Genomic DNA, 24,073 nt, shown 5'->3' with positions numbered 1-24,073 from the left:
ACACCTAAACTTTAAGTTATAGAAATATGGATAGATGGATAGATAGATATAAAGAAGGATGGATGATAAATAGATAGATATAAAGAAGGATGGATGGATAGATAGATATAAAGAAGGATGGATGGATGGATGGATAGATAGATAGATAGATAGATAGATAGATAGATAGATAGATAGATATAAAGAAGGATAGATAGATAGATAGATAGATAGATAGATAGATAGATAGATAGATAGATAGATAGATATAAAGAAGGATGGATGATAGCTCGGCGACTGATCGCTCGCTAGATTAGATAGCTAGATCGCTCGATCTACAGAAGGATGCTCGATTCGATAGCTCTAGCTAGATAGCTGCTGATAGAGCCTAGATCGCTCTCAAGCAGGTGGCTGCTCTCATAGATAGATCGATAGATAGCTAGATCGGATCAGATAGATCTCAGCCAGGCTCGCTCGATCTCGAGAGCTCGATCGATCGCTCGCTTCGCTAGCTAGCTCTCCCCGCCGGCTCGCTGCTCGCTCGCTTCGCTCGCTAGCTCGATGCGCGATCGCCTCACTCGCTCGTCTCCCGCCGGATGCTGCCGCTCGCTCATCGCTCGATCGTGCTCCAGCTCGCTCGCTCGCTGCTCGCTCGCTCGCTCTCCCAGCCGGCTGCTCGCTCGCTCTCTCGCTCGCCGCTCGCTCGCTCGCTCGCATCGTCGCTCCTCGCTCTCCCGCCGGATGCTGCTCGCCCGCTGCTCGGCGCTGCTCGCTCGACCTCGCTCGCTCGCTGCTCGCTCGCTCGCTTCGCTCTTTTCACTGCGTTCGCTTTCCTTCCGTCTGTCCCGCAGCTCATTCCCCCTTGCCTCTGCTTTCCTTGTCCCGGGGGCCATCCCCCCTGTCGGGGCATTCCCCCTTTTCGCGTTACCTCGTGCTCCACCCTCTCTTCCCCTTGCTTCCCCTCTTTTTTTCTTCCCATCTTCCCCCCTTTGCCGTCCCGCCCGTGCCACTCTTTCTTTCACCCATTACTCCCCCCCTATCGTCCCATCCCTGCCCATGTTTCGTGTCATGCTAGCCATCTTCACGCTGTACCGCTCTGTAAACGCGGGGATCACCTCTGGCTGAAGGCGGGGTCCGTCCCTCCGGGACGTGTGGCGGGCTGAGTCCACCTCTCCTGTCGTGTCAGAAAGGCAACTTCACCATATTTAGCTGCTCGCCGAAGCCTCGGCAGAGTTGATCTGTCAAACCAGACTAGAGAGAAGAAAAAAAAATCTCTGACACTTCATCGGCGGACACACACCCACTCACAACACTACTACTACTACAACAACACAACACACACACCGGTGTTTGACAGCTGTGTGTGTTTTTTACAGAAGACGACGTCTTTTCTGGTGGAGGTGGCAGACATGGTGCTCCAACGGCTGCTGGTCAACGGCTGTTTTTTTCCCTCGTAGCGCGAGAGAAAAGTACACGTCAGAATTCCAACCGTCCAACCGCGAGCTAGCTCATCCGGCTAGTTATCGTAGCTCTCCTCCTCTCTCCTCCTCTCTCCTCCTCTGCTGCTGCTCCTCCGTGCACAGATACGAATTTATGTCGTCTCTTCTAACGGTAGGGTTTTTATTTTTTCAGTATTTGGACTCCATGACCCCGCTGTGATGATATCCTGACAGACACTTTTCTGTCCCCTCATTTAAAAAAAAAAAAAAAAAAAAGGCTTAGCCTGAGCTAACTTGGCTAACTAGCCACAGCGGTTGCTTTGAGCAACCGGTGACCGTGTGTGAACGGCGTTGTGCGGCGGGAGAGGAGGAGGAGGAGGTGGTGGAGGGTGGTGGGGGGGCTGCCGGAGACCTCCGGCCGGCCCGGCGAAACTACTCGTACAAGAAGAGAGGGGCCCCCCTTTTTTTTTTTTTGACAGCCCGCAGGGAGGAGAGGAGCTAGCTGACACCACCACCAGGGTACTTGGCCACTCAGCGCTGCAGCAGAGGCGGCGACAGCCGAAGGAGACACCGGGTTGAACGGAGGAAGAGTCCCCCCCCTCAACGTTTGACAACTGTGATCCGGGGAGTGAACCGGGCAGGGACCTCATGAATGGAAATCGGAACTACAGGTACAATTATTCTGTGTTGGCTTGTTAAGTTATTCATGCTGGCTTGTTGAGATGATTGTTGAACTGGTTTCACCTAAAACCAGGGTTCCCACGGGTGCTTGAATTCCTTGAAAATGCTTGAATTTCAATTCAGTGTTTTCAAGGTTGTGAAAATGCTTGAAATTTGTGTGATGTCTATTTGTCACTGTTATTGCGCTATGGTAGTTACACAATACACCGCTCACAAGCTGACAAATACAAGCCAATTCACAATTAGTTAAAAATCAAAACAGTCAATCTACCACCATATGAAATAATGCTAATTAGACCCATATTATTATGCCATACAGTGGCACCGCTGCGCTTCCCATGACCATCATGGCAAACACAACTAGTAGGCTACCTGTTTAAAGGTGCTGGAAAAATGGAAAAACTGGTGCTTGAAAAGTGCTTGAATTTGTTCATGAAAAAGGTGTGGGAACCCTGTAAAACTCAAAATCTCTGAATTCAGAAGTGAAATACTAAGGAGGTTACTCATCACCCTAAGCGGTGTGGGGCTTCGCTCAAGGTGCTGATGTTGAGCCTGGTATTCCCCCTGCATCTTCAGGAAGACACCTAAAATATTTAGGTTTATTCATAGTTTTAGTGGTTGAAATGAGCTCAAACCTCGCCTGGTTAGTCATTTGAGAACTTGCAGCTTCGCTGACCCCGGACTGACCTCGACACGTTAAGCAGTAACTCTCTCACACACACAGGCCTCTACAGTCAAAAGATTTAACCCAATTTGCCATGCCCGGTTTGTGAATGTTTTCTTTTTACATCTACAGCATCCTTTATAGTTTTAAGCTGCTAATTTAACTTGCACATCTGTTTTTTCTGCACACCAGCACGAGTTCGACACAAACTCTCTCGTCACTGAGCGTGTTTTTCATCTCGCAGCCGTCACCTCATGTAACCTTTTGCAAATCGACCCCGGGCGATTACAAATTGTCAACCCCGAAGGCCACGACCAAGTAAACTGCTTCTTTCTTGGTCACAGTGGCAGTTAAACAGTCCGCACCGCCCTGGCTTTGTCTCAGCTGTAACGGAAGCTTTCCACTTATGTGACCATAAACTGAACGCCAGGTACTCTTGATCAGCCAGTGACACACGATACAGCAGTCGGTTCTTAAGCCGCCCTCCTCCTCCTCCTCTCTCTCTCTCTCTCTCTCTGCTGCCTTCTGTTTCAATAGCCTCTTTGCCTCTCTCAGTTGGGACGCTTCCCAACGTCAGCAGCATAAGGGAACATAAGGTATTTTCCCAGTAACCAAGCACCTACAGTAATGTCAAACAGACTGAAACAGGTATGTAGGGGGGCAGGTGTGTGAGTTGAGCTCACAGTATCCTCTGAGGTACATTAAATTCTGCGTGTTCTCTCAGGCCAAGCGACAAGTTTTTTTTTTTTGACTTGGCTTGACCCTCCGACACACTGCCTGCAACTACTCAACAATAATATGTGGCTGGGTTCGACCTAATGTTTTCATTTTTACTCCCATAGTTTACAGATGATTCTGTGTTTACGTCTTCTTCTGGGAGTTGTATCCGCTTCCACCGGCGCCCTTAAGCTCTTCAATCAAGCAGCGATCATAAAAAAAAAACAAAAAAACACCTTGGGAATCGCCATGATTGTATTGGTGTTTGCTTGTTGTATTCCACGGCAGTCTGAGAGTCTGTAAAATGCAGTTTCATGCAGAATATACTTCCAGCCAACCTTTACATCGAGTGTGTTGAGGAGTGCGGTCGATGCTTTCACTTTGGAAGACATTAACGCATCGTTATACTCCGACGACGGGTGGTTTTACTGTGTAATTTTCACGGTATGTTCACGGATAGATCGCTGCAGGGTCTCACAATCACACATCACTAACTACCAACCACAGGCCAACGAGTGAGTCTCATGCCTGGGTGAATGATTTTAAAAGGGTGCCCTTCATCAGTCAGTCAGTAGCTCGGAGAGAGAGAGAGCACGCTCAGAAACTGACTCACTCTTAGTCTGGTAGTAGTCTGAGCAGCAGCATGTGGCGTGGAAACCATGGCTCTGGAGAGCTTAGCACCAAGGATATAATGAGTGCAAGGCTTTTCGAGCCCTAAGCAAATCAAATCCATTTTGATGCGTTAACCCTGAGGTATGCTCACAAGCAGCCCGTCACTTGATACTGATGTGATGTTAAGTTGCAAAGCCAGAAAGAAGTCAAGAATATTTCAGAATATGGCCTCATAGTCTAACACAACCGTACATGGATGGATATATTTTCTTACATATCATTTTTGACGTATACAGAAGCTCACGCAGGCCAGGCCTTTAAAGGTATTAAATTCACATTTTGGGAAATATGTTTATTTATTTTTCTAGCTTAGCATAAAGACAGGACACATGGTGTTAACAGGTAGCCCGTCTGTCTATAGGTATTCCAATATGGCTACCAGAACCTCTGTTCACCTCAGCTATAATTGGAACAAACACGCTGTAAAAACACCGGGTCGGTGTTGGTTTTACAGAGCGTTACGTGGTCGACTAAATTTCTCGGGCTTGGCACAGTAACTTCCTGGAGCCCGTGCCCGGTTTTCTGGCAACCTTGCGCTGATGACAAAACGAGATATCGTGTTAATTAGTGAGCTTTGCAGGGCCCGGCAGGCGATTTTGTTACCTCTGGAGAGAGCCAGGCTAACGCTTCCCCCCCGTTTCCAGTCTTTATGCTAAGCTAAGCTAACCATCTGCTCGCTGTATCCGTTTTACAGACACGAGAGCGGCGTTGCTCTTCTCATGTGACTCTTGGCAAGAAAGCGTAATAGCCGAAATGTTGAACAAACATATCAAGATGTTCCTCTCACCCAGTACAGAACCCGCACACTGTGGATGTGACCGTTTTGGTTGTACAGGAGTCTAAGGTGTTATTTGTTGCCATAGAAACCTGTTCCGGTGGTGGCTACACCTGTACACATGAACATACTTTTGCATATCGAGAGAGGCAGCTTACTGGAAGACAATGAGATGGAAGATAGAGCACGGCAGGGGGTCCTCGCCTACCCTCCACCTGTCACGGTACTCGTAGTAACCAGGTGGGAGTTAAGTCGGCTGAAGATGACTCAGCCTGGTATGAAAGGTAACCCACTAAGACCTTGGTTTACGGAGTACCTTCAGGGTCCGAAATGAGCTTTAATGGCTTGTCCCTTTTTTGATATCTCACTCGTGCACTTCACCCAGCCTCCCTCCCCAACGTCTCTCACCCCCCTCTCCTTTCTCACACCACCGAACTTCCCGCTCTTTTTTTTTATTCCCCCCCTCTTCTCTTCCCTTCCCTTGGTTACTGCTTCTATTTCCCTCTCTGTGCCTCAGTGGGAAACTCTGCCTTCCCTGTCATTCTCCTTGTAGGTCGGTCCTCTGTGGATTTTGTACAGACAGTGGGATCGGCTTTGAGGGAGGGCTTTAGCACTTGATTTGCAGTCTCTCCCCATAATACTCCGTTCATTCAAGTAGCCCGTTGACAATAGGCAACCCCCATCCGCAACCCCAGCCACCCATAAGGCTAACCATTGACATATTGTTGTAGGTTTCTATGGAGAATGCAGTTTGCCGTTGCTCTTTAGGCTCATTGTATTCCAGAGATTTGCCCGCCACTGTCTTGTTTACTAAAGAAATGACAAACATTTCGTATTAATGCCTTTTTAGAACTGAGTGAAACTTTTTTGCTCCATCAGATCTTTCTAATTAAAATCTGGATGATGTTGTCAGGCTGTTGCAATAATGAAATACAGAGCTATTGACAGGCCAACCGGACGATAAGCACACACAACACAACACAACATGTTCGGTCTTTATGTTTTTTTTTTTTTTTAAGATGAAGCATCTTAAAGGAGTAAGGCTGAAAAGAGGCTTTTTATCTTTGGGCTACTGAACACCGCTCAATTCAAAGAATCACAACAGCCGGATGGAAAGTTTTCGACCAATCAGGGGCTATATTTCTAACTTGTTAACCAATCGTAGACAGGGAAAGACCAGAGACGTTTGTGAGCTGGATTTCAAACGTATGCTTACTATTATGTCCAAAAGACCCTAAATCACATTGTTAGAAGGTTATTGTGCATTTGGGTCCAGCGGTGTTAACAAATAACAATACATTTTGAACAATTCTGGTTAATTTTTGTACATATTTCTGAGTAATTAGTGTATCATGGTCTCTGGACCTCTTAGGCAGGTTGCATTGTTTTGCCATCAAATTTACCAGCCAACCAATAGATTAGGGACGGCCGAGAGCGGGTTGTCCGAAACATCCGAAATGAGCTTGAGGGTTGTCCACTGATCACATGATCGGTGGTTTGATCTCTGGCTACTCTAGTCTGAACCTTCGAAGTGTCCTTGAACAAGATAGTGAACCCCAAATTGCTCCTGAAGGCTGCATGTGTGACTGTGTATGAATACCCAGCTCCTAAAAACTATGAATGTGTGTGTGCATTGTTGAATGAGATATGTAGTGCCTTGAGGGGCTATAGAAGTGAGTGAAGTCAATCTGTCAGCCACTTTTGACCGGTGGCTGGTGATCATTTCATGCCCTGGCCAGATGTGCTTGTAGTTGTATGACCACAAAATGTGACTTTACAAGCAGATTACATAATAAAGCTTCATTTTATCTTGTTGCTTGGCATCATCGTCATCGTCATCACTCTTCTTGTTTCTTCTGCTCTATGACCTACATGTCCATGTTCCTTAACTAGGAAGAAGTATTGTTTCAGCTCAGCACTTTCAGTGGAGCTTCACCCAGTTGAACATGATCAAAAACCCCTATAAGTGGTGGGCTTGACAGAGGGGGAAAGTTAAGGGATGGTGAGTGTTTATGAGGAGGAGGAGGAGCGGGAGGAGGAGGAGGAAGGCTGGAGGTTGTGATGTGTCACAGAGATTAGAAGCCAGAGCAGCCAGACCACACTTCTTTTCCACCTCCTCCTCCTCCTCGTCCTCCTCCTCCTCCTCCTCCTCATCCGCCTGCTGCTTTTCCCCTTCCTGAGATCTGTTTTTGGGGGAACTGCGAGGGGCTCATTTTAGGGGGAGGTTATGGACAGGAAGAAGGGGAACTGGAAGGGGAAGTCTGTGTGTTTTTTGTCGGGGGGCTCGCTCGCTCGCAGACAGACAAAAGTCTGTCTGTTTATCGGTGGCAGAGGAAGATTGCAAACGTCTCTTTATTATTCCATCCAGCCTTGAAATAGGGATCATTCAAAGAGAACTACAACTACACGTTCTCACATTTAAAGGGACAATTAGCAATTTTCTCCTACCTAATCTGTATATTTGTATATAGTTTGACACAACTTGATTTTTACCAATAACATCAAAGTTTGAAGTTTTGTTTCCCATTTTTTTTTTTTCTGATTTGGTCGAACAAATATTGACATGACAGTTGCAATAATATGAGTATTACCTTGTTATGGTTCAAATTAATGTATTAGAGCGTGTGTAGACTCTCGGAGTGACAGAGCAGTCATCCTGCCCAAGTCAACAGAAAAAGTCAACAACCCCTGGCCCACGTCCACTGTTTCCACTCAGGCCGGACTAGCACGACCGTGAGGACAGAAAGCCCCATTTAACCTGCTCGAGTTGAACCTCCTGGTCAGTTTAACAGAGCGAGTACTTTGTTTGTGTATGTGTATGTATGTGCGTGTGTGTGTGTCCCTCACCTACCTGTGTCAGTAAGACTATCAGGACCTCCAAATCCCCCCTCCTCTGCTTTCTGAGAATATTTCTCTGTCATGCATTCTTGATTCTGACACATGCACTCTGTCACCCGGGGATTTCAACATTTTTGCATGTTGTTGTGACTGACCAGGCCCCAGCCAGCCTGTCAGTGTGTGGCTGCCTGCTGGTGTTTAACTGTGGCAGGGAGAGTGGCATCGACCTCCGTGGGTGGGTGCCAGATGCAAGACTCTCGAGGCCGGTGACGTAAAACAGGGGAGGGAGGAGTCTGACTGAGTTTGACGTGCATCAATCCTGCCAGCTGTGTGTGTGTGTGGTGTGTGTGGTGTGTGTGGCGTGTGTGGTGTGTGTGTGGTGTGTGTGTGTCTAGGTTCTGCCTGCTGTGACTGACGCCATTGTGCCTCGCCACTGAGCGCTCGCCCTGTTCCCACAGCTCAGGCTCTCTCTGGATTAGAAACACAACAGCTGTATTGTGTGTGTGTGTGTGTGTGTATGTGAGTCAGTGTGCAGGCCTGAATATGTGTGGACATGTGCACTCGTTAGCAACGTGTACGTTTGTATACTGAGGGAGGGGGGATGTGGCTCAGGGGGTTCGCAGGGACTATGTCAGCCTAGCTTCTCACTATCCAGTTATTCTGGCTCGCAGCCCACTGTGTACAGTGTGACTGTGTTGCGTTGGAAAGCGGCAGAGTGGAACGAGTTCACATTCGCTGGGATGTTTCTGCAGAATATTCATATGCTAAAAATGGCCTCACAGTTATTGGTGTGTTCTATAGTATTTATTTATTCCAGGTGCACTGCTGCCTCACGCGCTGAATGATATTGCTCGGCTTTGCTTATAGTTAATTGACTAAATTCAACCCTGTGCTCGTCACACATTTCATTTCAGTGCAACTTATTTAAGTTACTGGTTGCTCATACCATAGATTTGCATACATTTAAATCTATTTGGTCCTGATATGACAGATGGAAAATGGACCAAGGAGGAGAATTATGTTAAAAGCATGATTATGCCAAAGCTGCACATGGACACAAATTGAACAAATTTAGAAAAATGCTGATAACAAACTGCCAGAGAGGGTTTTCAGCGGGCACTAAACAAGCTTTTTAAATGTTGATTAGCATGTATGTGTGTATGTTTGAGCTTTGCTTAAGCTGTAAACGTCCCCTGCGACTCTTCATCGAGCCAGCTGATTCGTGTAAAACTTATCTGTCAACAAAAACTGGCAGCTTATGCCCAAAAGGCAGGGTTGCCAGCTGAACGCACAAGTGACACACAAAATCGGCTCAGTGCACAAGCGGCAAACTGGCGCTGTGTGTTCAGCTAAAAAAACTGGCAAAAATATGAGCGATGGAGCATCTTGGGCATGCTGTTGGACAGCAGTAAATTGGATTATGTCGCAGGACACGTAGGAGTAGTTTGAGAAGTTTCAGTCGATGTTACTATTGGAGTTTATCGTATGTGAGATAAATTCAAGCTGACCCTAGCACAGCGGCTGTTAGAGGCCATGTTTTAGGTTGCAACATTAAAATATTTCATTTTAATACAGTATGTTAGTTTATCAGACCAAAGAAGAAAGTGCTATTAACCACCCAGCCAAATTTGAATGATAAGTTTATGAAATTGGTGTCAAAATCGGGTAAAAATGAGCTGTACTCTCAGCTCCAGGACTGTCAGTTTGAAGCGACTGAAGCGTGTCAGCCGACTTTAGAAAATGACATGACTACCTTCGAAACACTCTGAGCGAGATGAATTCATCTCTATCTCTCTGCTAGGGGTACAGGGGTATGCTCAGGGTGGCCTCGGCGTGTCATCGAGCCACCCTTTTAGCACCGCCCACAAAATCCTGGACTGAAAACTGTTTTCAAGTCCACATTTCACTAATATATCATTCAAAGTCTTTTCACATGTTTTCAGCAACTATTTTCCAACATATTTAATGTGTTTTGAAAGAATTCTCAGAATTGAATTGAAGTGAAGAACACTGTGCATCCTTCATATTAAGTGATAATCTCTGCAAACCCACGCTGCTTTTAGGAGAAGGTTTATTTTTAGTTCATTTTTCAGCGGCAGCACATGAAAAGAAATATATAATTTAAATTTTGAAGAAAGAGCCTGTTGCTGGCAGAATCTTATAACTTCATTAAACAACAGCTTGTATAATGAGAAGCCAGCACCAGACCAGTGAATGACTTGCTGCAACAATAAAAGGTAACAAGGACGCTTAAGCTACCCTTTCAGCGGGACGCAATGGGCCCAAAGCTTGAGTGGCAATTTCCATCCAGACCTATGTCACACAATCGTTGCAACTTACATTAATGAAGCTTTTTATTTTATTCATGGTCGAGAAGAGGTTGCTCTCCTTTGTCGTTTCTGTCTCTCTGGATGTACAGGCTCAGGAAATGAGAATCAGACTCATAGACAGGGGGAGGATTAAATAGCCTGTTTGTTAAAGCATGTCCTTCCTGTAATTATATGAAAGTGTACAAACACACACACTCGGTACGTTGAGGGGGAGGTTTCCTTGAACCCTTACACACGCTGTACAAAGATCCAATACGCCTTTGATGCATCCGTGCAGATTTGTGGTTGAGCTTTCACTATTTGTCATAGCCAAATATAGCACACCCCTAACCAACAACGTAAGGCTGTCATAGACTTGTTTTAATGCCACGTGATTAAAACGATACAATCAGAAGTACAGACCACAAAGAGATTTTTAAGCCAAGTTTAAAATTCTGGTATCGTGACTATCTTCCAGCCAACAGCAGACGTTATTGTATCCCTCGCATTAAATTCATCGTTCTGTATTTAATCTTGCAGAACTCATGCAAAAACGTCTTTGTGTGTCGGGCTTGTACAGCTCCGTGCATACCTACCAACTCCAGAGAATGTCCATTTTAACAGCGAATGTCTCAGTCAAGAGTCAAAAAAATAACATTGCTGAACATTCAGTTTTATTCTACAAGTTGTCTTTGTTCCATTTTTATCTGCTGGTGGCAGTGGACGGCTACTTTAAATCTGGTAAATCTGAAGTGCTCTGCCCTCCCATTGACGGTTAAACGTCCCTCGCCTCCTGTCTGCGGACAAGCGTGTTTGTTATGTCTGTTTGTGGAAGAGAAACGCGGTTTTCAAGAAGAGGGCAGATAGGACGGGAGGCGTCTGCATGTGCTGCAGAATGATCAGGAAAAAATCGGATTGGTCGTTCGAAAAATCATGCAAAAGAAGAAAGAACATACACACAAGCCTGCTTGATTTTTTTAACATCAGCATGTTGCCTGCCATGTGCGTGATGTTGTAAGGTCCCCCATCTGTGTTCACAGCCAGCTGTAATCACCATAGACGAATGCTCTGTCAAAGTGAATTTTTCTTAAGCCGCAGGTGGCTTCAATAAAGAAGTTCAAACTGTGCTACGTGAAAATAGACTTCTTGGTGGTTTCTCACCAGAGGTTTTGGGTCTCGCTGTTCTCACAAGTAAAGAAAGTACAACTCGTGTTTTACTTTGTTTCAACCTGTTAAATCTCTGTAACGTTCCACCAGATGGAGAGACATTTTTCTCTTTGCTCGCAGAGAGAACCTAAACTGTCTTTTTACAACCGACAGGATCATCCAGAGGTCTGTCATAATCGCAGGAACCCAAAGAATGCAGAGCGAGGCTAGCCAATTATCGTCGCGATGGGACCAGCGTGTTTTGAGTAGACCCTCATAACTTGTTTGTTTTTGATGCCTGTTTGCATCTCGTCAGATTATCGCCAAGTCGTGGCCGTGGGTGTTGGGTTACTTTGCGATCAGGTCCCTTTTTCTTTCTTTCTTTTTTTTTTTTGTTGATTTTGGCTTTGAAATATTTTGTCTGAGAGAATTTCTGGCACTTTGTGGATGTGTATGCATCTGTTTTTGAAAAGGTTCAGGGCGAGTGTGACCTTGTGTGTGTGCAAGTGGGTGGAATACCAAAACTTAAGCTTGTGTGCTGTTTGTTTGTTTTCTTCCTCGTCACTGTAGTTCATCCACTGCTGCTAAATCCAGAAGCATGAAGTCAAGGATGCTCCAGAGTGTGTGTGTGTGTGTGTGTGTGTGTGTGTGTGTGTGTGTGTGTGTGTGTGTGTGTGTCTCTGCCAGCGGTCGGTTCCGTGACTCACGTCCGAATTGAAGCCAGCTCCTAGAGGCAGATGAAAGCCGTAAAACGCCAAAATCGAGCCCACTCTGTAATCCTGCCACTCCCTGCTATCCTCCTCTGATCTGCGAACTTTCGCCAGGGCCCTCGCAGGACAGAAAAAAAAGTGCTACTCGAGCGAGATCTGTCCTGAAATTGACTGAATTAGGACAGATCTCAGTCTGCGACAGACAGCTGCTTTCTGTAGCCTAAATGAAGATCTACCAGAATATCTCTCTTTCCTCTTTTTGTCAACGCCTGTGTGTGTGTGTGTGTGTGTGTGTGAAATTGGGCTTACCTCACAAGTTTCACCACAGGCCCCAAAGGGAATTACCATAACAAAAGTCTGTCTGCACATAGTTTTGTGTGAGAGGGACAGCCGTGGCAGGAATTCCAGACTTTCCTCTCTCTCTCTCTCTCTCTTTTTTCTCTTTTTTTCATTTTATCATTTTATCCCAGCAGGCCGTTTCAAACACGAGGCCTTCACCCTCCATCAACCCTGTTAGCCTCCACTCTACAGCCCACCAGAGGAGAGAACAGAAAAAGAGAGAGCAGGGCAGAAGGCACATACTTCCCAAAGCCTCGACTGTAAACAAACAGGGTTGCTCATGTTGTTACCTCACATAAGGTTTCTGTTCTGGTGTGTGTGTGTGTGTGTGTGTGTGTGGGGGGGATTATTATGAACTTCCCCTCAGCGGGGCCCTCAACCCCAACATCACCCACATATGTGAGCCTATGAGTCAAAATCGCTGATGAATCACACTTATGACTCTCATTTATAAATGACACATTTGAGACAGTTTTTTTGGGTAGAAACTGGAGAGTGGTGGGGAGACGCAACGAAGACGGTTGAATAAAACCGAGCCCCCGGGCGGGAGTGGGGAGTGAGGTGAAACTTTCCAGGCAAATGAATGAGTGTCATCTTTAAAAAATGGCTCTTACATAATAACGAAACCTACGACGGCATCACCAGCGTAATCCGATTGGCACATCAGCAAAGCCCATTCTGTTTTGTCAGGTGTGTCGCGGAGGGCAAGCCTCGGCAGACCCCAAAAATAGCAGCGACATGAGTGTAGTGGCACATGAAGTGGAACGGAACACAAACTCGCTGTTTCTGGATCAAAGTGACTCATGTCTGAGACATCTCATGGTCTTTGAGCGTGTGTGTGTGTGTATGCACAGCGGTGTAACCATGTAACCAAGTAAGCGGAGTATCAAGCACATGTTGTGCTGTGAGTAGCATGACACACTAACCAGTCACTCATGTTGCCTTGTATCGGTCTATTTTAGAAGAACTCCCAAGAGCCAAGCGTCGATGTTTCATTGTGATTTTTTTCGCCCGCTCGTCCTGAAGTTAGAACATTTCCGACGATGTAACTTCTAAATAATGTAATCCTTTGAGTCATTTTCACATCTGCCATCTTTAGAAGGAGACATTTTTTACTTCCACCACAGTGAAATTAAATACTTCTGGCAAAGTCGCATCATTCAACTCCTGTGACTCAAGTTTATGGTCTAATTTGAAAGTTATTTAAAACTGTGTGTCAACGTGAATCGTTCGCCACTTCCTCATTCAGATGCTGCAATATAGGGTCAATACATCTGTGTGTGTGTTTCATTACGTGCGTTGTTCCACGTCTGTGTGCCGCTTTGTTTGCTTTACAGTTGGTGCCCCGTGAAACATTTATGCACCGATGAGCGATTGTTTTTTTTTTCCCTCATCATGGGTGTGTGTGTACTTCATATTGAAAGTGGTGTTATTCCCCTGATACATGTGTATCATCTCTGTACTTTCGACAGTGTGGTTTCATTGAGAGTTTAGTATGAATGTTTTAATGTTTTAAAAAATGTTGAAGTGAGACGTGTTAATGTTTGGTGTTTCCCCGTGCACAGCACCTCATCTTTGGAATTTCTTTCTTGTTCGTCTTACAGCGTATGTTACTCACAGGGTATTTGACAAACAGAGAAACTTTTCTGTACTTTTAAAATAAAATTCAACCAAGAATTAAATTAAAAATGCTAAACTTGAGTTTAAAAAAGTAGAATAAATATACAGTCTAAAAAAGAACATTACAATATCTGTTATAAGCCAGTATCTGATGGATCAGCCGAGCTTTACCTATTTACTTTAATTCTAAAATGACTTGAATCAGATGTTAAAAGTTCTCTTTAACATTTATCCTCCCACTCCTTGTCCTCCTCTCAGGAGCCGTTGGGGCCCAGTCCCTATTCTCCATGCCTCGGCGGCCTGGCTATGGCACGATGGGGAAGCCCATCAAGCTGCTGGCCAACTGCTTCCAGGTGGAGATCCCCAAGATGGATGTCTACCTCTACGAGGTGGACATCAAGCCTGACAAGTGCCCACGGCGAGTCAACAGGTAGGCCGGAGCTTCTGAGTAATATCTTTTAAAACTTCTCCTGCACAGATAGACACAGGAGTCGTGATGGGTTGGATCTAATGATGATAACTGTTGATTTGACAGTCTTAACATGTTATTTCACAACCTACAGTGTAACTTAACCTGTGTTTGTTTGTGTGTTGCGCAGGGAGGTGGTTGACTCTATGGTGCAGCACTTTAAGGTGACAATCTTTGGGGATCGCAGGCCAGTCTACGATGGAAAGAAGAGCCTGTACACAGCCAACCCACTGCCTGTGGCACCCACAGGGGTGAGCTGGAAAACATCACAGACACATCGCATAAAAAAAAACACAAACATTTCTCCTCCACACACACAAATCTACCCTGAGTAAACACAGTCTTCTGTGAGCTAACCTTCTTTTGTCCTGCCTTGTCCTTCGACTTTCTTTCCGCCCCCCTCCTCAGGTGGACCTGGACGTCACGCTGCCAGGCGAGGGAGGGAAAGATCGCCCGTTTAAAGTTTCCATCAAGTTCGTGTCTCTGGTCAGCTGGCACATGCTCCACGAGGTGCTGACTGGCCGCAGCATGCCTGAGCCCCTGGAGCTGGACAAGCCCATCAGCACCAACCCCGTGCACGCGGTGGACGTGGTGCTGCGACACCTGCCCTCCATGAAGTGAGCTGCTGGTGGTTTTATTAGGCTTGTTGATCTCAGAAAGGTTTCGACTTCTGTGTTAACTCTTTTAATGACAGCTGGAGGCCTAAATAGATCATTTATTGTTGTTATTATTAGATAATTAGGAGATAATGTTGAAGAATGATCTTAAACCGCAGAACCATAAGGATACAGTCCATTTATCCTTACCTAATCACCCCACCAGTCATCTTTAGTCAACAAACATACAGCCAAAAGACAGAGAGCACATGATCCCTCTGATCCTCATAGTAAATACTATATATTATTTGTTTTGTCATCGTGGCACCAATATCAGCACTCTGATCCCAACGGAAATCAAACATAGCTTATACCATTGACCTCATACCGTCTTCTGCTCGATATCACTTTCCTAAGCCCCGGTAAGAGCGCAGTCGAACACAATATCACCGCGCGCTTCTAATGAAAATCTCTTCCAGAGCATTATTAAAAAGCCCTTTTATCGACACCTTTCATTTAGCTTTGTTCACAATCACTGCTGGGGACCGGACTGCAGCGTCATCGCCACACACTGTCAGTCCAGGATTCACCAAGAAAAATGTATCCCAGCGCGTAATTATTAATGTGTCCCCCCGGGGCGGGGGTAATACGAGGTCGATGGGTCCAGTCGGTGTCACCACCCTCTCATTTCACTGATGTGGTTTGAGGTCATATCGGAGCGCAGCTGAATGTGACACCGTATAAACACATATTGACCTACATTCTCAATTCAGGATGTGTCAACTAATCTTACATTTCCTGTCAACTCGGGGAGCCGTTTCCTACTTGCCTCCGTTTATCCTGTCGCTCTTTTGATTTATTTTTTTTCCCTCCTCGTTTTCTTTCATTCCTCAGTCTTTAAACTCTTTCCTCATGATTTCTGCTTTCCTCCCTCTAGGTACACTCCGGTGGGGCGTTCCTTCTTCTCGGCTCCAGAGGGCTACGACCATCCCCTCGGGGGTGGGAGGGAGGTTTGGTTCGGTTTCCATCAATCCGTGCGGCCTGCCATGTGGAAGATGATGCTTAACATTGATGGTGAGAAGCAGAGAAAACACAAGCACAGAGCTCTGTTTGCTGACACGGCTGGCCATATTTCAAGATATTCAAATATGTGCATGAGTCACAGTGTTTTCACACATAAATTGTTCTTCTGTTCCTCTTTCCCCAGTTGGGGAAATGAGATTTTAATAATTAAACAGTTAGATTAGAATGACATGGAGGCTTCTTGAGGCAGGTTATTTTTAGATATTTGTGCACGATCAATTTACATCCAGCGATGTTATGTTTGAGGAAATTTAATGCTGTAATTGTATTGAACATAAATACAACTCGACAGTGTCGTGCTCACGAGAAAGCTTTTTAAATGGAGCTGAATGAGGTTTCAGGGGTTTTTCATCATCGTGCATTCTTTTTTTTTTTATAAACCTTCCAAGGACATGAGATAGATGCACAATGGATTTGATTTTTATTTGGGTTCTTTTTCCATCAAATCAAACTTGAAACTCTTAAAAGTTGCATTGTGCAATAAGGCTGTTCGGGGAGTTAAGCCTTACACGGTGAACCACGGTTCCTACTGTGTCAGTAAAAAAAACAAAAAAAAAACGTTTGATAACCCGTAATAACAAGCCTAGAATTTGAGGCTATTATTTGTGGAAAAATAAGTGGCAGAAAGGGTGGTGGAGAATGTGTTTTGCCATATGCACGCTGCAGGAGGTTGTTGGAGACTGGAGAGACTTGGAGGAAGGTGGGTTCTTGGCTGGATGGGAACTGACGGTTGCTGTGGAGACAGAGAGCAGCTAGAGTGTTTATGTGTGTGTGTGTGTGCCTGCGTGAGTGAGACTGGTGGGTGTCGCTGGGGTCAGGAGGGTAGCTGTGTGGAGCATTTCCTTGAGACAGCTTTTGTTTTTCCGCAGAGTGCCTGAAGCCTCCGTCTGCATTCGAACCTTCCCCTCTTCACTCACTGTGATTCTCTCTTTGTCTCATTTTCCCGCCCTCTCATCCTCGGAAATCAATTGGCCTGCTCGAGTCTCTCGTCTGCTCTCTGACGACAAACTAGAACTCAAGTGTTTGCAAAGCATTTGTTTTCTAATTCTCTTGCGCGTCGTCATGCATTGGCAAACATTTAAGCCGAACACTTGCACACTAAGGCAGCAAAAAAACTAAACGCTTCCTACGCTCGCTCGGTATCATGGGTGATTAAAAATCGAATACACCAAATAATTGTAATTACAGAGAATCCAGCCATTCAATTTTATATTTGCATGAATGACTCATCAACACAGAAATGAAATCGCAATGTGTGGGAGGGTGGGTCGGGGGGCAATTAGAAATAATGTCACTTCCGGCTGCTGGTGAAAGGCTCTCATGTCTCACAAGGTAAACCAGATGTGTGTGTACAGTGCTGTCGTCTAGGTTGGATGACGTGCGTTTATTCAGAGAGCGCTTTCGTACATCACGACAGCTGAGTCACATTCAACTTTCATCAACCTCAAACTTTCTCTATCTCTCTGTGTTGTTTTTTTGTCACACACGTTCTTCCCCCTCTCCCAAATTTTAATTCCTCTGATGGCGCACTCCTTGCTCTCCCTTTCATATTTCACAATTTTCACTGCCCCAGTCCTTCGGTTTTATTGAGAGAACGCATCATTTTAGAACAAAGAGACCTTTGTGCTGCACGGATTGCACTGCCAGCGTGCAAAGAGTGTTCCTACGACGTTTATTTAGCACGGTGGGCCGACTACACAAACATTATGTGATGTCTCTTCTCTTCAGCGACTATATTGCACGTTAAAAAAACACGTTCTATCCTCATGTCACAAATCATCTGCAATTCATACTTGGAACTGTCACTTTGTTTTGTGGTAATCAGTATTCTATAAACTCATTTTCTCCTCATATTCTGAGTCTTGCAGAGTGCCAAACAAAGCCTGGCCGTCTCCATTAATCCACAATGTCAGACAGAAAAATATACCGTTCTGTTCACTTTTTCTCTCCAGGCAGACACTCGACATGTATACAGTCCAATTTGAGCTTTAATGTCATTGCAGCCAGTGGTAAAACATTGCTGCTATGCTTTAACCTTGTTGTTTTTTTGTCTTGAATAACTCTTGTCCTTGCTTTATCTTGCAGTCTCTGCCACCGCCTTCTACAAGGCCCAGCCAGTCATTCAGTTCATGTGCGAAGTGTTGGACATCCACAACATTGACGAGCAGCCTCGCCCTCTCACGGACTCGCACCGGGTCAAATTCACCAAAGAAATCAAAGGTGAAGATGGGAGTTTGTCTGCATGTGAGAAAGAGAGAGTTACAGAGGAATAAAAAGTGCATTACGTGCGTGGGTGTGTGAGAGAGAGAGAGATTTTAAGCAGGAACAGAGAGAGCACATGTCACAGCCATTCAAGCGCAGACACATTCTCAATGCCACTCCAACACTTTATATTATTCACCAGGTTTGAAGGTGGAGGTGACGCACTGTGGAACCATGCGGAGGAAGTACCGCGTCTGCAACGTGACCCGACGGCCTGCCAGCCATCAAACGTGAGTCAGCCTCCGGGGCGGGCGGGCGGACGAGGGGAACAGGAGACTCTGGGCGGAGTGTGTGTGTGTGTGTGTGTGTGTGTGTGTGTGTGTGTGTGGATGGGATGGGATGGGATGGGGGCGGAGGGAACTGTGAACTGCGGAGGATGCGTTCACCAATTCACCACCAAACAAACCAGATAACGGCTGACTCATCTGACAAGCATGCGGTCAATATTAGTCATCTGTCAGTGAGGTAGCTGTTGCGTGCGCAGCTGATCTTCACTGTCTGTCCTATGTTTTAAAAAAAACATGCTGTGTGTGTGTTATGCTTCAAAAGGTTTACCTCACCATATGGCCATTAAAAAAATTGGTCTGTATCTATGGTAATATGCCGGATGGTTACCAGTACGCTGTAGAATACCAAGAGTAAAGACGTCCAATGACTTTTGAATTGTAATTGCGAGGTTTTTGCACACTTTTAAAGTATTGTTACTGTACTTACGTTGAGTTAAATCAAACTCTTCATCCCTGCAGGTTCCCTCTACAGTTGGAAAATGGTCAGACTGTAGAGCGTACTGTAGCCCACTACTTCAGGGAGAAGTACAACCTGCAGCTTAAGTACCCACATTTGCCCTGTCTACAGGTGGGCCAGGAGCAAAAGCACACCTACCTGCCCCTGGAGGTGAGAGAAACCATGTTGCAACTCCGCTTTTTAAAATGATTTTTTCAATTTAAGTATGATCAAATCTGCAGTATGCGATCTACTGCGCAGCTTCCAGGTGTGCCCGAGTATCAGCTGCATAAATAAGTAACAGTGGATAACTTAATAACTGAAATGATTAAGCTTTGTTCCAAACCTTTTTTTTGCCTTTGATTCCTTTTGCAGGTGTGTAACATTGTAGCTGGTCAACGGTGCATCAAGAAGCTGACGGATAATCAGACCTCCACTATGATCAAAGCCACAGCTCGCTCTGCACCCGACAGACAAGAGGAGATCAGCAGGCTGGTGAGTTGGAGGTGTGAGGGGGGAGAGGGGGGGACACCTGACACCTGACACCAGCCACCAGCGTGCGCCGTCATCCAAGTGGTTAGGTTTAGGGTGTACTGTGCAGGGTTTAAGGTTGGAGTCCAACTTTAGAGGAGATGGGTGTGGACACTGCAAATTCAGGGAATGAGACGTCCAGAGAGTCAATATGCTGAAAGCATAAAAATGATTACACAGACAAATTTAACCTTTTAGCAGTTCATGTATGATTTCAGCATGTTACTCTCAGATTGATGAAATGCCCACGTTGCTAAGCTCATCAGCACATGGTTGCCATGCTTCCTCATCTTGATATCAAATTGCTTATTTTGTAATCTCCCCCAGATTCTCATTTCATATTGTTAACTGAGGCATGTCTGCATGCTTGTCCATCGCATTTGGCAATCACAAGGCAGGCCCACCTAGGGTCAACAAAATGCCAGAGTCGTAATGGCTTTAGTGTGTGTGTGTGTGTGTGTGCGCCGCACATTGTTTATGGAAAGATTGACAGACTGCACGCTGCCTCTGGCCACCATCAGATTAGCAATGTAACATTTAGTACCTGTTGTTGCCTTATTAAACCACGTCTCCCTATCTCTTCACTCGGGAGCAAAACGAGTGGACTTGCTTACAGGAAATCACTGTAAACATCTCTGCGGTGGTGTTTTTTTTTTTTTCATTTAGATGCACAGTTGCTTGAAACTGACAGGACGGTGTGGGTGGATTTGCAGAGGTTGAGAGACAGAAACGGACAAAACGAGCAGATAAGCAGCGTCTGTCAGAACTACATAATGAATTCTGTAATGGATTTGGATATCGCGCCTGATGGGCTGATCATTTACCCCCGTGCTTGCAGTCATTTTGGATTAGGGTCCTGGCACCTGACATCTCTGGGCATGTTTTTTTCCTCTCCGCCAACATCTTGTAAAATAATGAAAACAATAAAAATGCTAACTGCGGAAGAGAAAGCACCCGTACATACGCCAGTCAGTGCAGATGCCTCATTAGGGTAACAAGCACAGGCATAAGGTCTATCCAAAACAATGATGGCACAAACACTTGTCACAGAGGCTATTGCTGTACTTTGGTTTCATCCTCTAGAGGACACAGAGCTGCGTCCTAATATACTAATGTTGTCCTACTGTACACTATTGCAGAAATAATTGTCTCTAATTCAACTGCTAAAGGTCCAGCGTGTAAGATTTAAGAGGATCTATTTACAGAACGGCAGAAATGTAATAAAACAAGCATAACTAGGGTTACTAGAGTCCGCTGTGTTGCTTATTTCTACAGTGACTGACTCTAGATTGTGTGTTTTTCATTTTTGCTTTACGCTAGAAAGGAGAGGGCGAGGTGAGGTGTTTGCAATCAGCAACATCACCACTAGATGGCACTAAATCCCAAAGACTCTTCCTTTTTTTAAAAGGAATATTTATATTAGAGCTCTTTTTCAGTCAAAATGCCACAGTGAATTAGCACGTAAAGGAAATAATATAAATAAAATAAAAAGACTTTATACTTGAACCTTTCAATGCTCTTGCTGTCATTTTACTACCGTGGCCTGACTCCAATTTTTCCCCGCAGGTGCGCAGTGCCAACTACGAGGCAGACCCGTTTGTGCAGGAATTCCAGTTCAAAGTGCGCGACGAGATGGCCCACGTGACGGGGCGAGTGCTACCCGCCCCCATGCTGCAGTACGGCGGCAGGGTGAGCACAGAGCACTTTATGGTACCCTTCCTTTAAATCACGCCCATTCTCTCTGTTTGTCTGACACGCTGTCCCCTTCCTCAGCCTTTTATTGCACCTGTCTCTAAGGGGGAACTAACTCACTGGCTTCTGTTTGTACTTCATGGTGTCGAGCTTTTATGGCTTATTTTCTCGTGGTTGAGTCTCATTTAGTGCAAGTTTTGTGTTTTGTGAGACAGGAAAACGCTCTTGTCGTCTGCCACGAGGGTTATTTTGAACAAAGAAATAATCCAAATCATGATTTCCACGTCTCAAACAACCGGATAAAGAAGCAACTTACTGAGACTGAACCACAACGCCGATTAACATCTGTCTGTTTATCTTCTTTGAAGGAGAAACACCATTACTGTTGTACATTCTTTGTGTATTACTAAGATCTGTGACACCTTTACACACACACCAAATGGCATCTAACACACTATAGATACATCCAAAGCACTTCATGATATTTGTCATTTGATTTGAAAGTTAAATGCTTCTCTGGTGCAAATGCTTGTTTTCTTTGACTTTTTTTTTCTGTGAATTTCTGTACAAAAATGAGTTAATACATTTTGGTATGGATGAAGAGTGTTTGTTGGTTCTGTGGGTTGTTCAGAAAGTACGTATGTGTGTATGTGTGTGTGTAAGAAAAGTGTGCGCACACTTGTGTTTCTGCCTGTTCAAACGTGAGCCTGTATGAACGGTATGAATGTGAGCGTTTGCCCACATAATCATGAGTACATGGTGGTGAGACTGCAATGTTGTTTCAGAATCGGACTGTGGCCACGCCCAGCCACGGGGTGTGGGACATGAGGGGGAAACAGTTCCACACCGGGGTGGAGATCAAGATGTGGGCCATCGCTTGCTTCGCCACACAGAGGCAGTGTCGAGAAGAAATCCTAAAGTATGATCATTTATAAAAATAAAAATAAAATCCTTTCACCATGCGTGCAGTGATGATTCTCACTAAAAACACTTCTAAGACAGCTGTTTAAATCAATTTTATATTTTGGCTTTCTCATTAATCTATAAAGATGTTAGAGAGGCTTTTATTCATCTTCTATAAATAGTAATCTGATATGAATTAATAATTTCTGTTTCAGATGATTCCTAAAAGAAGAGCAGCATCTTTTTATCTCAGCAGTTTGCAGATGGCCACGGTGTTTTTACAGCCAGCCTGACTATTTCATTTTATTTTATATCTTTTTCTTCATATCTTTTATGAGCTAACACCAGAGGAACAGTGCACATTCAGAAGTAGACAAAAGAAAGGTTTACATCTGTCTGGCCAGATATTAAAAATGTACTTTTAAAAACTGCAATCCGCCTTATGCTGCACTGCAGAGATATCAAAAAAGAAAATAAAAGATGCCTACATTGATTATTGTAGGTGAATTAAAAACATGGTTGAACATGAAGTGCAGACAACATTTTCGCAGGTGTCCATGCTTATCTTTTTTTTACAAAGTAAATGAGACACAAGCTTGCAGTTTTCATTAAAGACTGTTCTAATGACCCTTCTTCCTTCCCTCTTGTAGGGGTTTCACAGACCAGCTACGTAAGATCTCAAAGGATGCTGGGATGCCCATCCAGGGCCAGCCATGTTTCTGTAAATACGCCCAGGGAGCCGACAGCGTGGAGCCCATGTTCAGACACCTGAAGAACACTTACGCCGGACTGCAGCTCATCATCGTCATCCTGCCAGGAAAAACTCCTGTCTATGGTTAGGAAACTGCTTAAAAAATAAATATTATATTGGAGTCCAGAGATATGTTTGTGGTTAAGACTGTGTGGAAACACTAATACTATTCTGGGGACTGATGCAGTATCATGCCCTCATAAGCTGGTGGTTCTTATTTATTGAGACAACTTTGTGAAATTTCTGTCAATAAATAAGAAACATATTGAGGAGTGCTCTATTACAAATTCTTATTTCCATTGTGTACAAGAGCAGCATTTCATGGGAATGGGGATTTCTGCAATTTTTCAGTGCAATAATATTGTTGTGACTAAGGACAGTTGTGTTTGTTATGATTAAAACAGCAAGTTGACAACTTCTCGACCAGCCAAACATCAAGCGGGTGCAACAACACAAGACATAGCGGACAGCTAATATTACTCACAAGAAGGCCAGCTCTGCGTCTGTCCTTCAGCCTTTAATTTCACAGAGCTCTCGCCAAAGACTAAAAGTCAGTCCCAGATCTACGGCAGCCTCTGGCTAGATCACTTTACTTTCCTCTACTTCACTTCCTCCATCAATATCCTCTTCAATTTCTTCACCTCTGCCATTTTGTCCATAGCGGCTCTTGAGTCTGGTTACATTGCCCGATAGCCCAGCTCCAGTTCTGGCACCACATCAGCTTCACTCCCTGTTTAGTTTAGATCACCATCCCCATGATGGTGATCTGAGCTCACGGTCCGGGCATCCCTGCTAACAAACTGAGCTGACATTAGCTAACAGCAGCTATAGTGGCAATGACAGAGACACCATTCACCTGATTACAAGTCAGTGTAGCATCAAAATTATCGTTTTGTAGTTAGAAAAGTTTACCACCACAAGTAGCCTGTACGACTTTTACAAGGATGACGGATAAAACCACTTACTATATTTAATTGTTTGCTTTTTGTGACCACTCGTAGCGGAGGTAAAGCGTGTGGGAGACACCCTCTTGGGCATGGCCACACAGTGCGTCCAGGTGAAGAACGTGGTGAAGACGTCGCCTCAGACCCTCTCCAACCTCTGCCTCAAGATCAACGTGAAGCTGGGAGGCATCAACAACATCCTGGTACCTCACCAACGGTCAGTCATGCTC

General features: G+C 45.0%; 1 protein-coding gene across 2 annotated transcripts in view; it reads left to right on the top strand.

The window, feature by feature from the left end:
* The first annotated feature begins 1,899 nt into the window (after positions 1 to 1,899).
* The window catches only part of ago3a (argonaute RISC catalytic component 3a), a 33,016-nt gene continuing 10,842 nt past the window's right edge, over positions 1,900 to 24,073 (top strand). Inside the window, exons 1-13 of one of the 2 annotated variants that reach the window (XM_019279196.2) lie at positions 1,900 to 2,089; positions 14,148 to 14,319; positions 14,489 to 14,609; positions 14,767 to 14,975; positions 15,892 to 16,028; positions 18,123 to 18,257; positions 18,442 to 18,529; positions 19,046 to 19,193; positions 19,398 to 19,517; positions 21,120 to 21,263; positions 22,031 to 22,164; positions 22,799 to 22,983; positions 23,901 to 24,060. In XM_019279196.2, coding sequence (XP_019134741.1) covers positions 2,071 to 2,089; positions 14,148 to 14,319; positions 14,489 to 14,609; positions 14,767 to 14,975; positions 15,892 to 16,028; positions 18,123 to 18,257; positions 18,442 to 18,529; positions 19,046 to 19,193; positions 19,398 to 19,517; positions 21,120 to 21,263; positions 22,031 to 22,164; positions 22,799 to 22,983; positions 23,901 to 24,060 — 1,772 coding nt within the window. In that variant the 5' untranslated portion in view covers positions 1,900 to 2,070. The remainder of the gene's footprint in view (positions 2,090 to 14,147; positions 14,320 to 14,488; positions 14,610 to 14,766; positions 14,976 to 15,891; positions 16,029 to 18,122; positions 18,258 to 18,441; positions 18,530 to 19,045; positions 19,194 to 19,397; positions 19,518 to 21,119; positions 21,264 to 22,030; positions 22,165 to 22,798; positions 22,984 to 23,900; positions 24,061 to 24,073) is intronic. The other variant, XM_019279198.2, reaches the window with a different exon arrangement.

Source organism: Larimichthys crocea, chromosome XIII, assembly GCF_000972845.2.
Source record: "Larimichthys crocea isolate SSNF chromosome XIII, L_crocea_2.0, whole genome shotgun sequence".
Taxonomy (NCBI): Eukaryota; Metazoa; Chordata; class Actinopteri; family Sciaenidae; genus Larimichthys; species Larimichthys crocea.
This window is presented reverse-complemented; position numbering and strand designations above follow the sequence as displayed.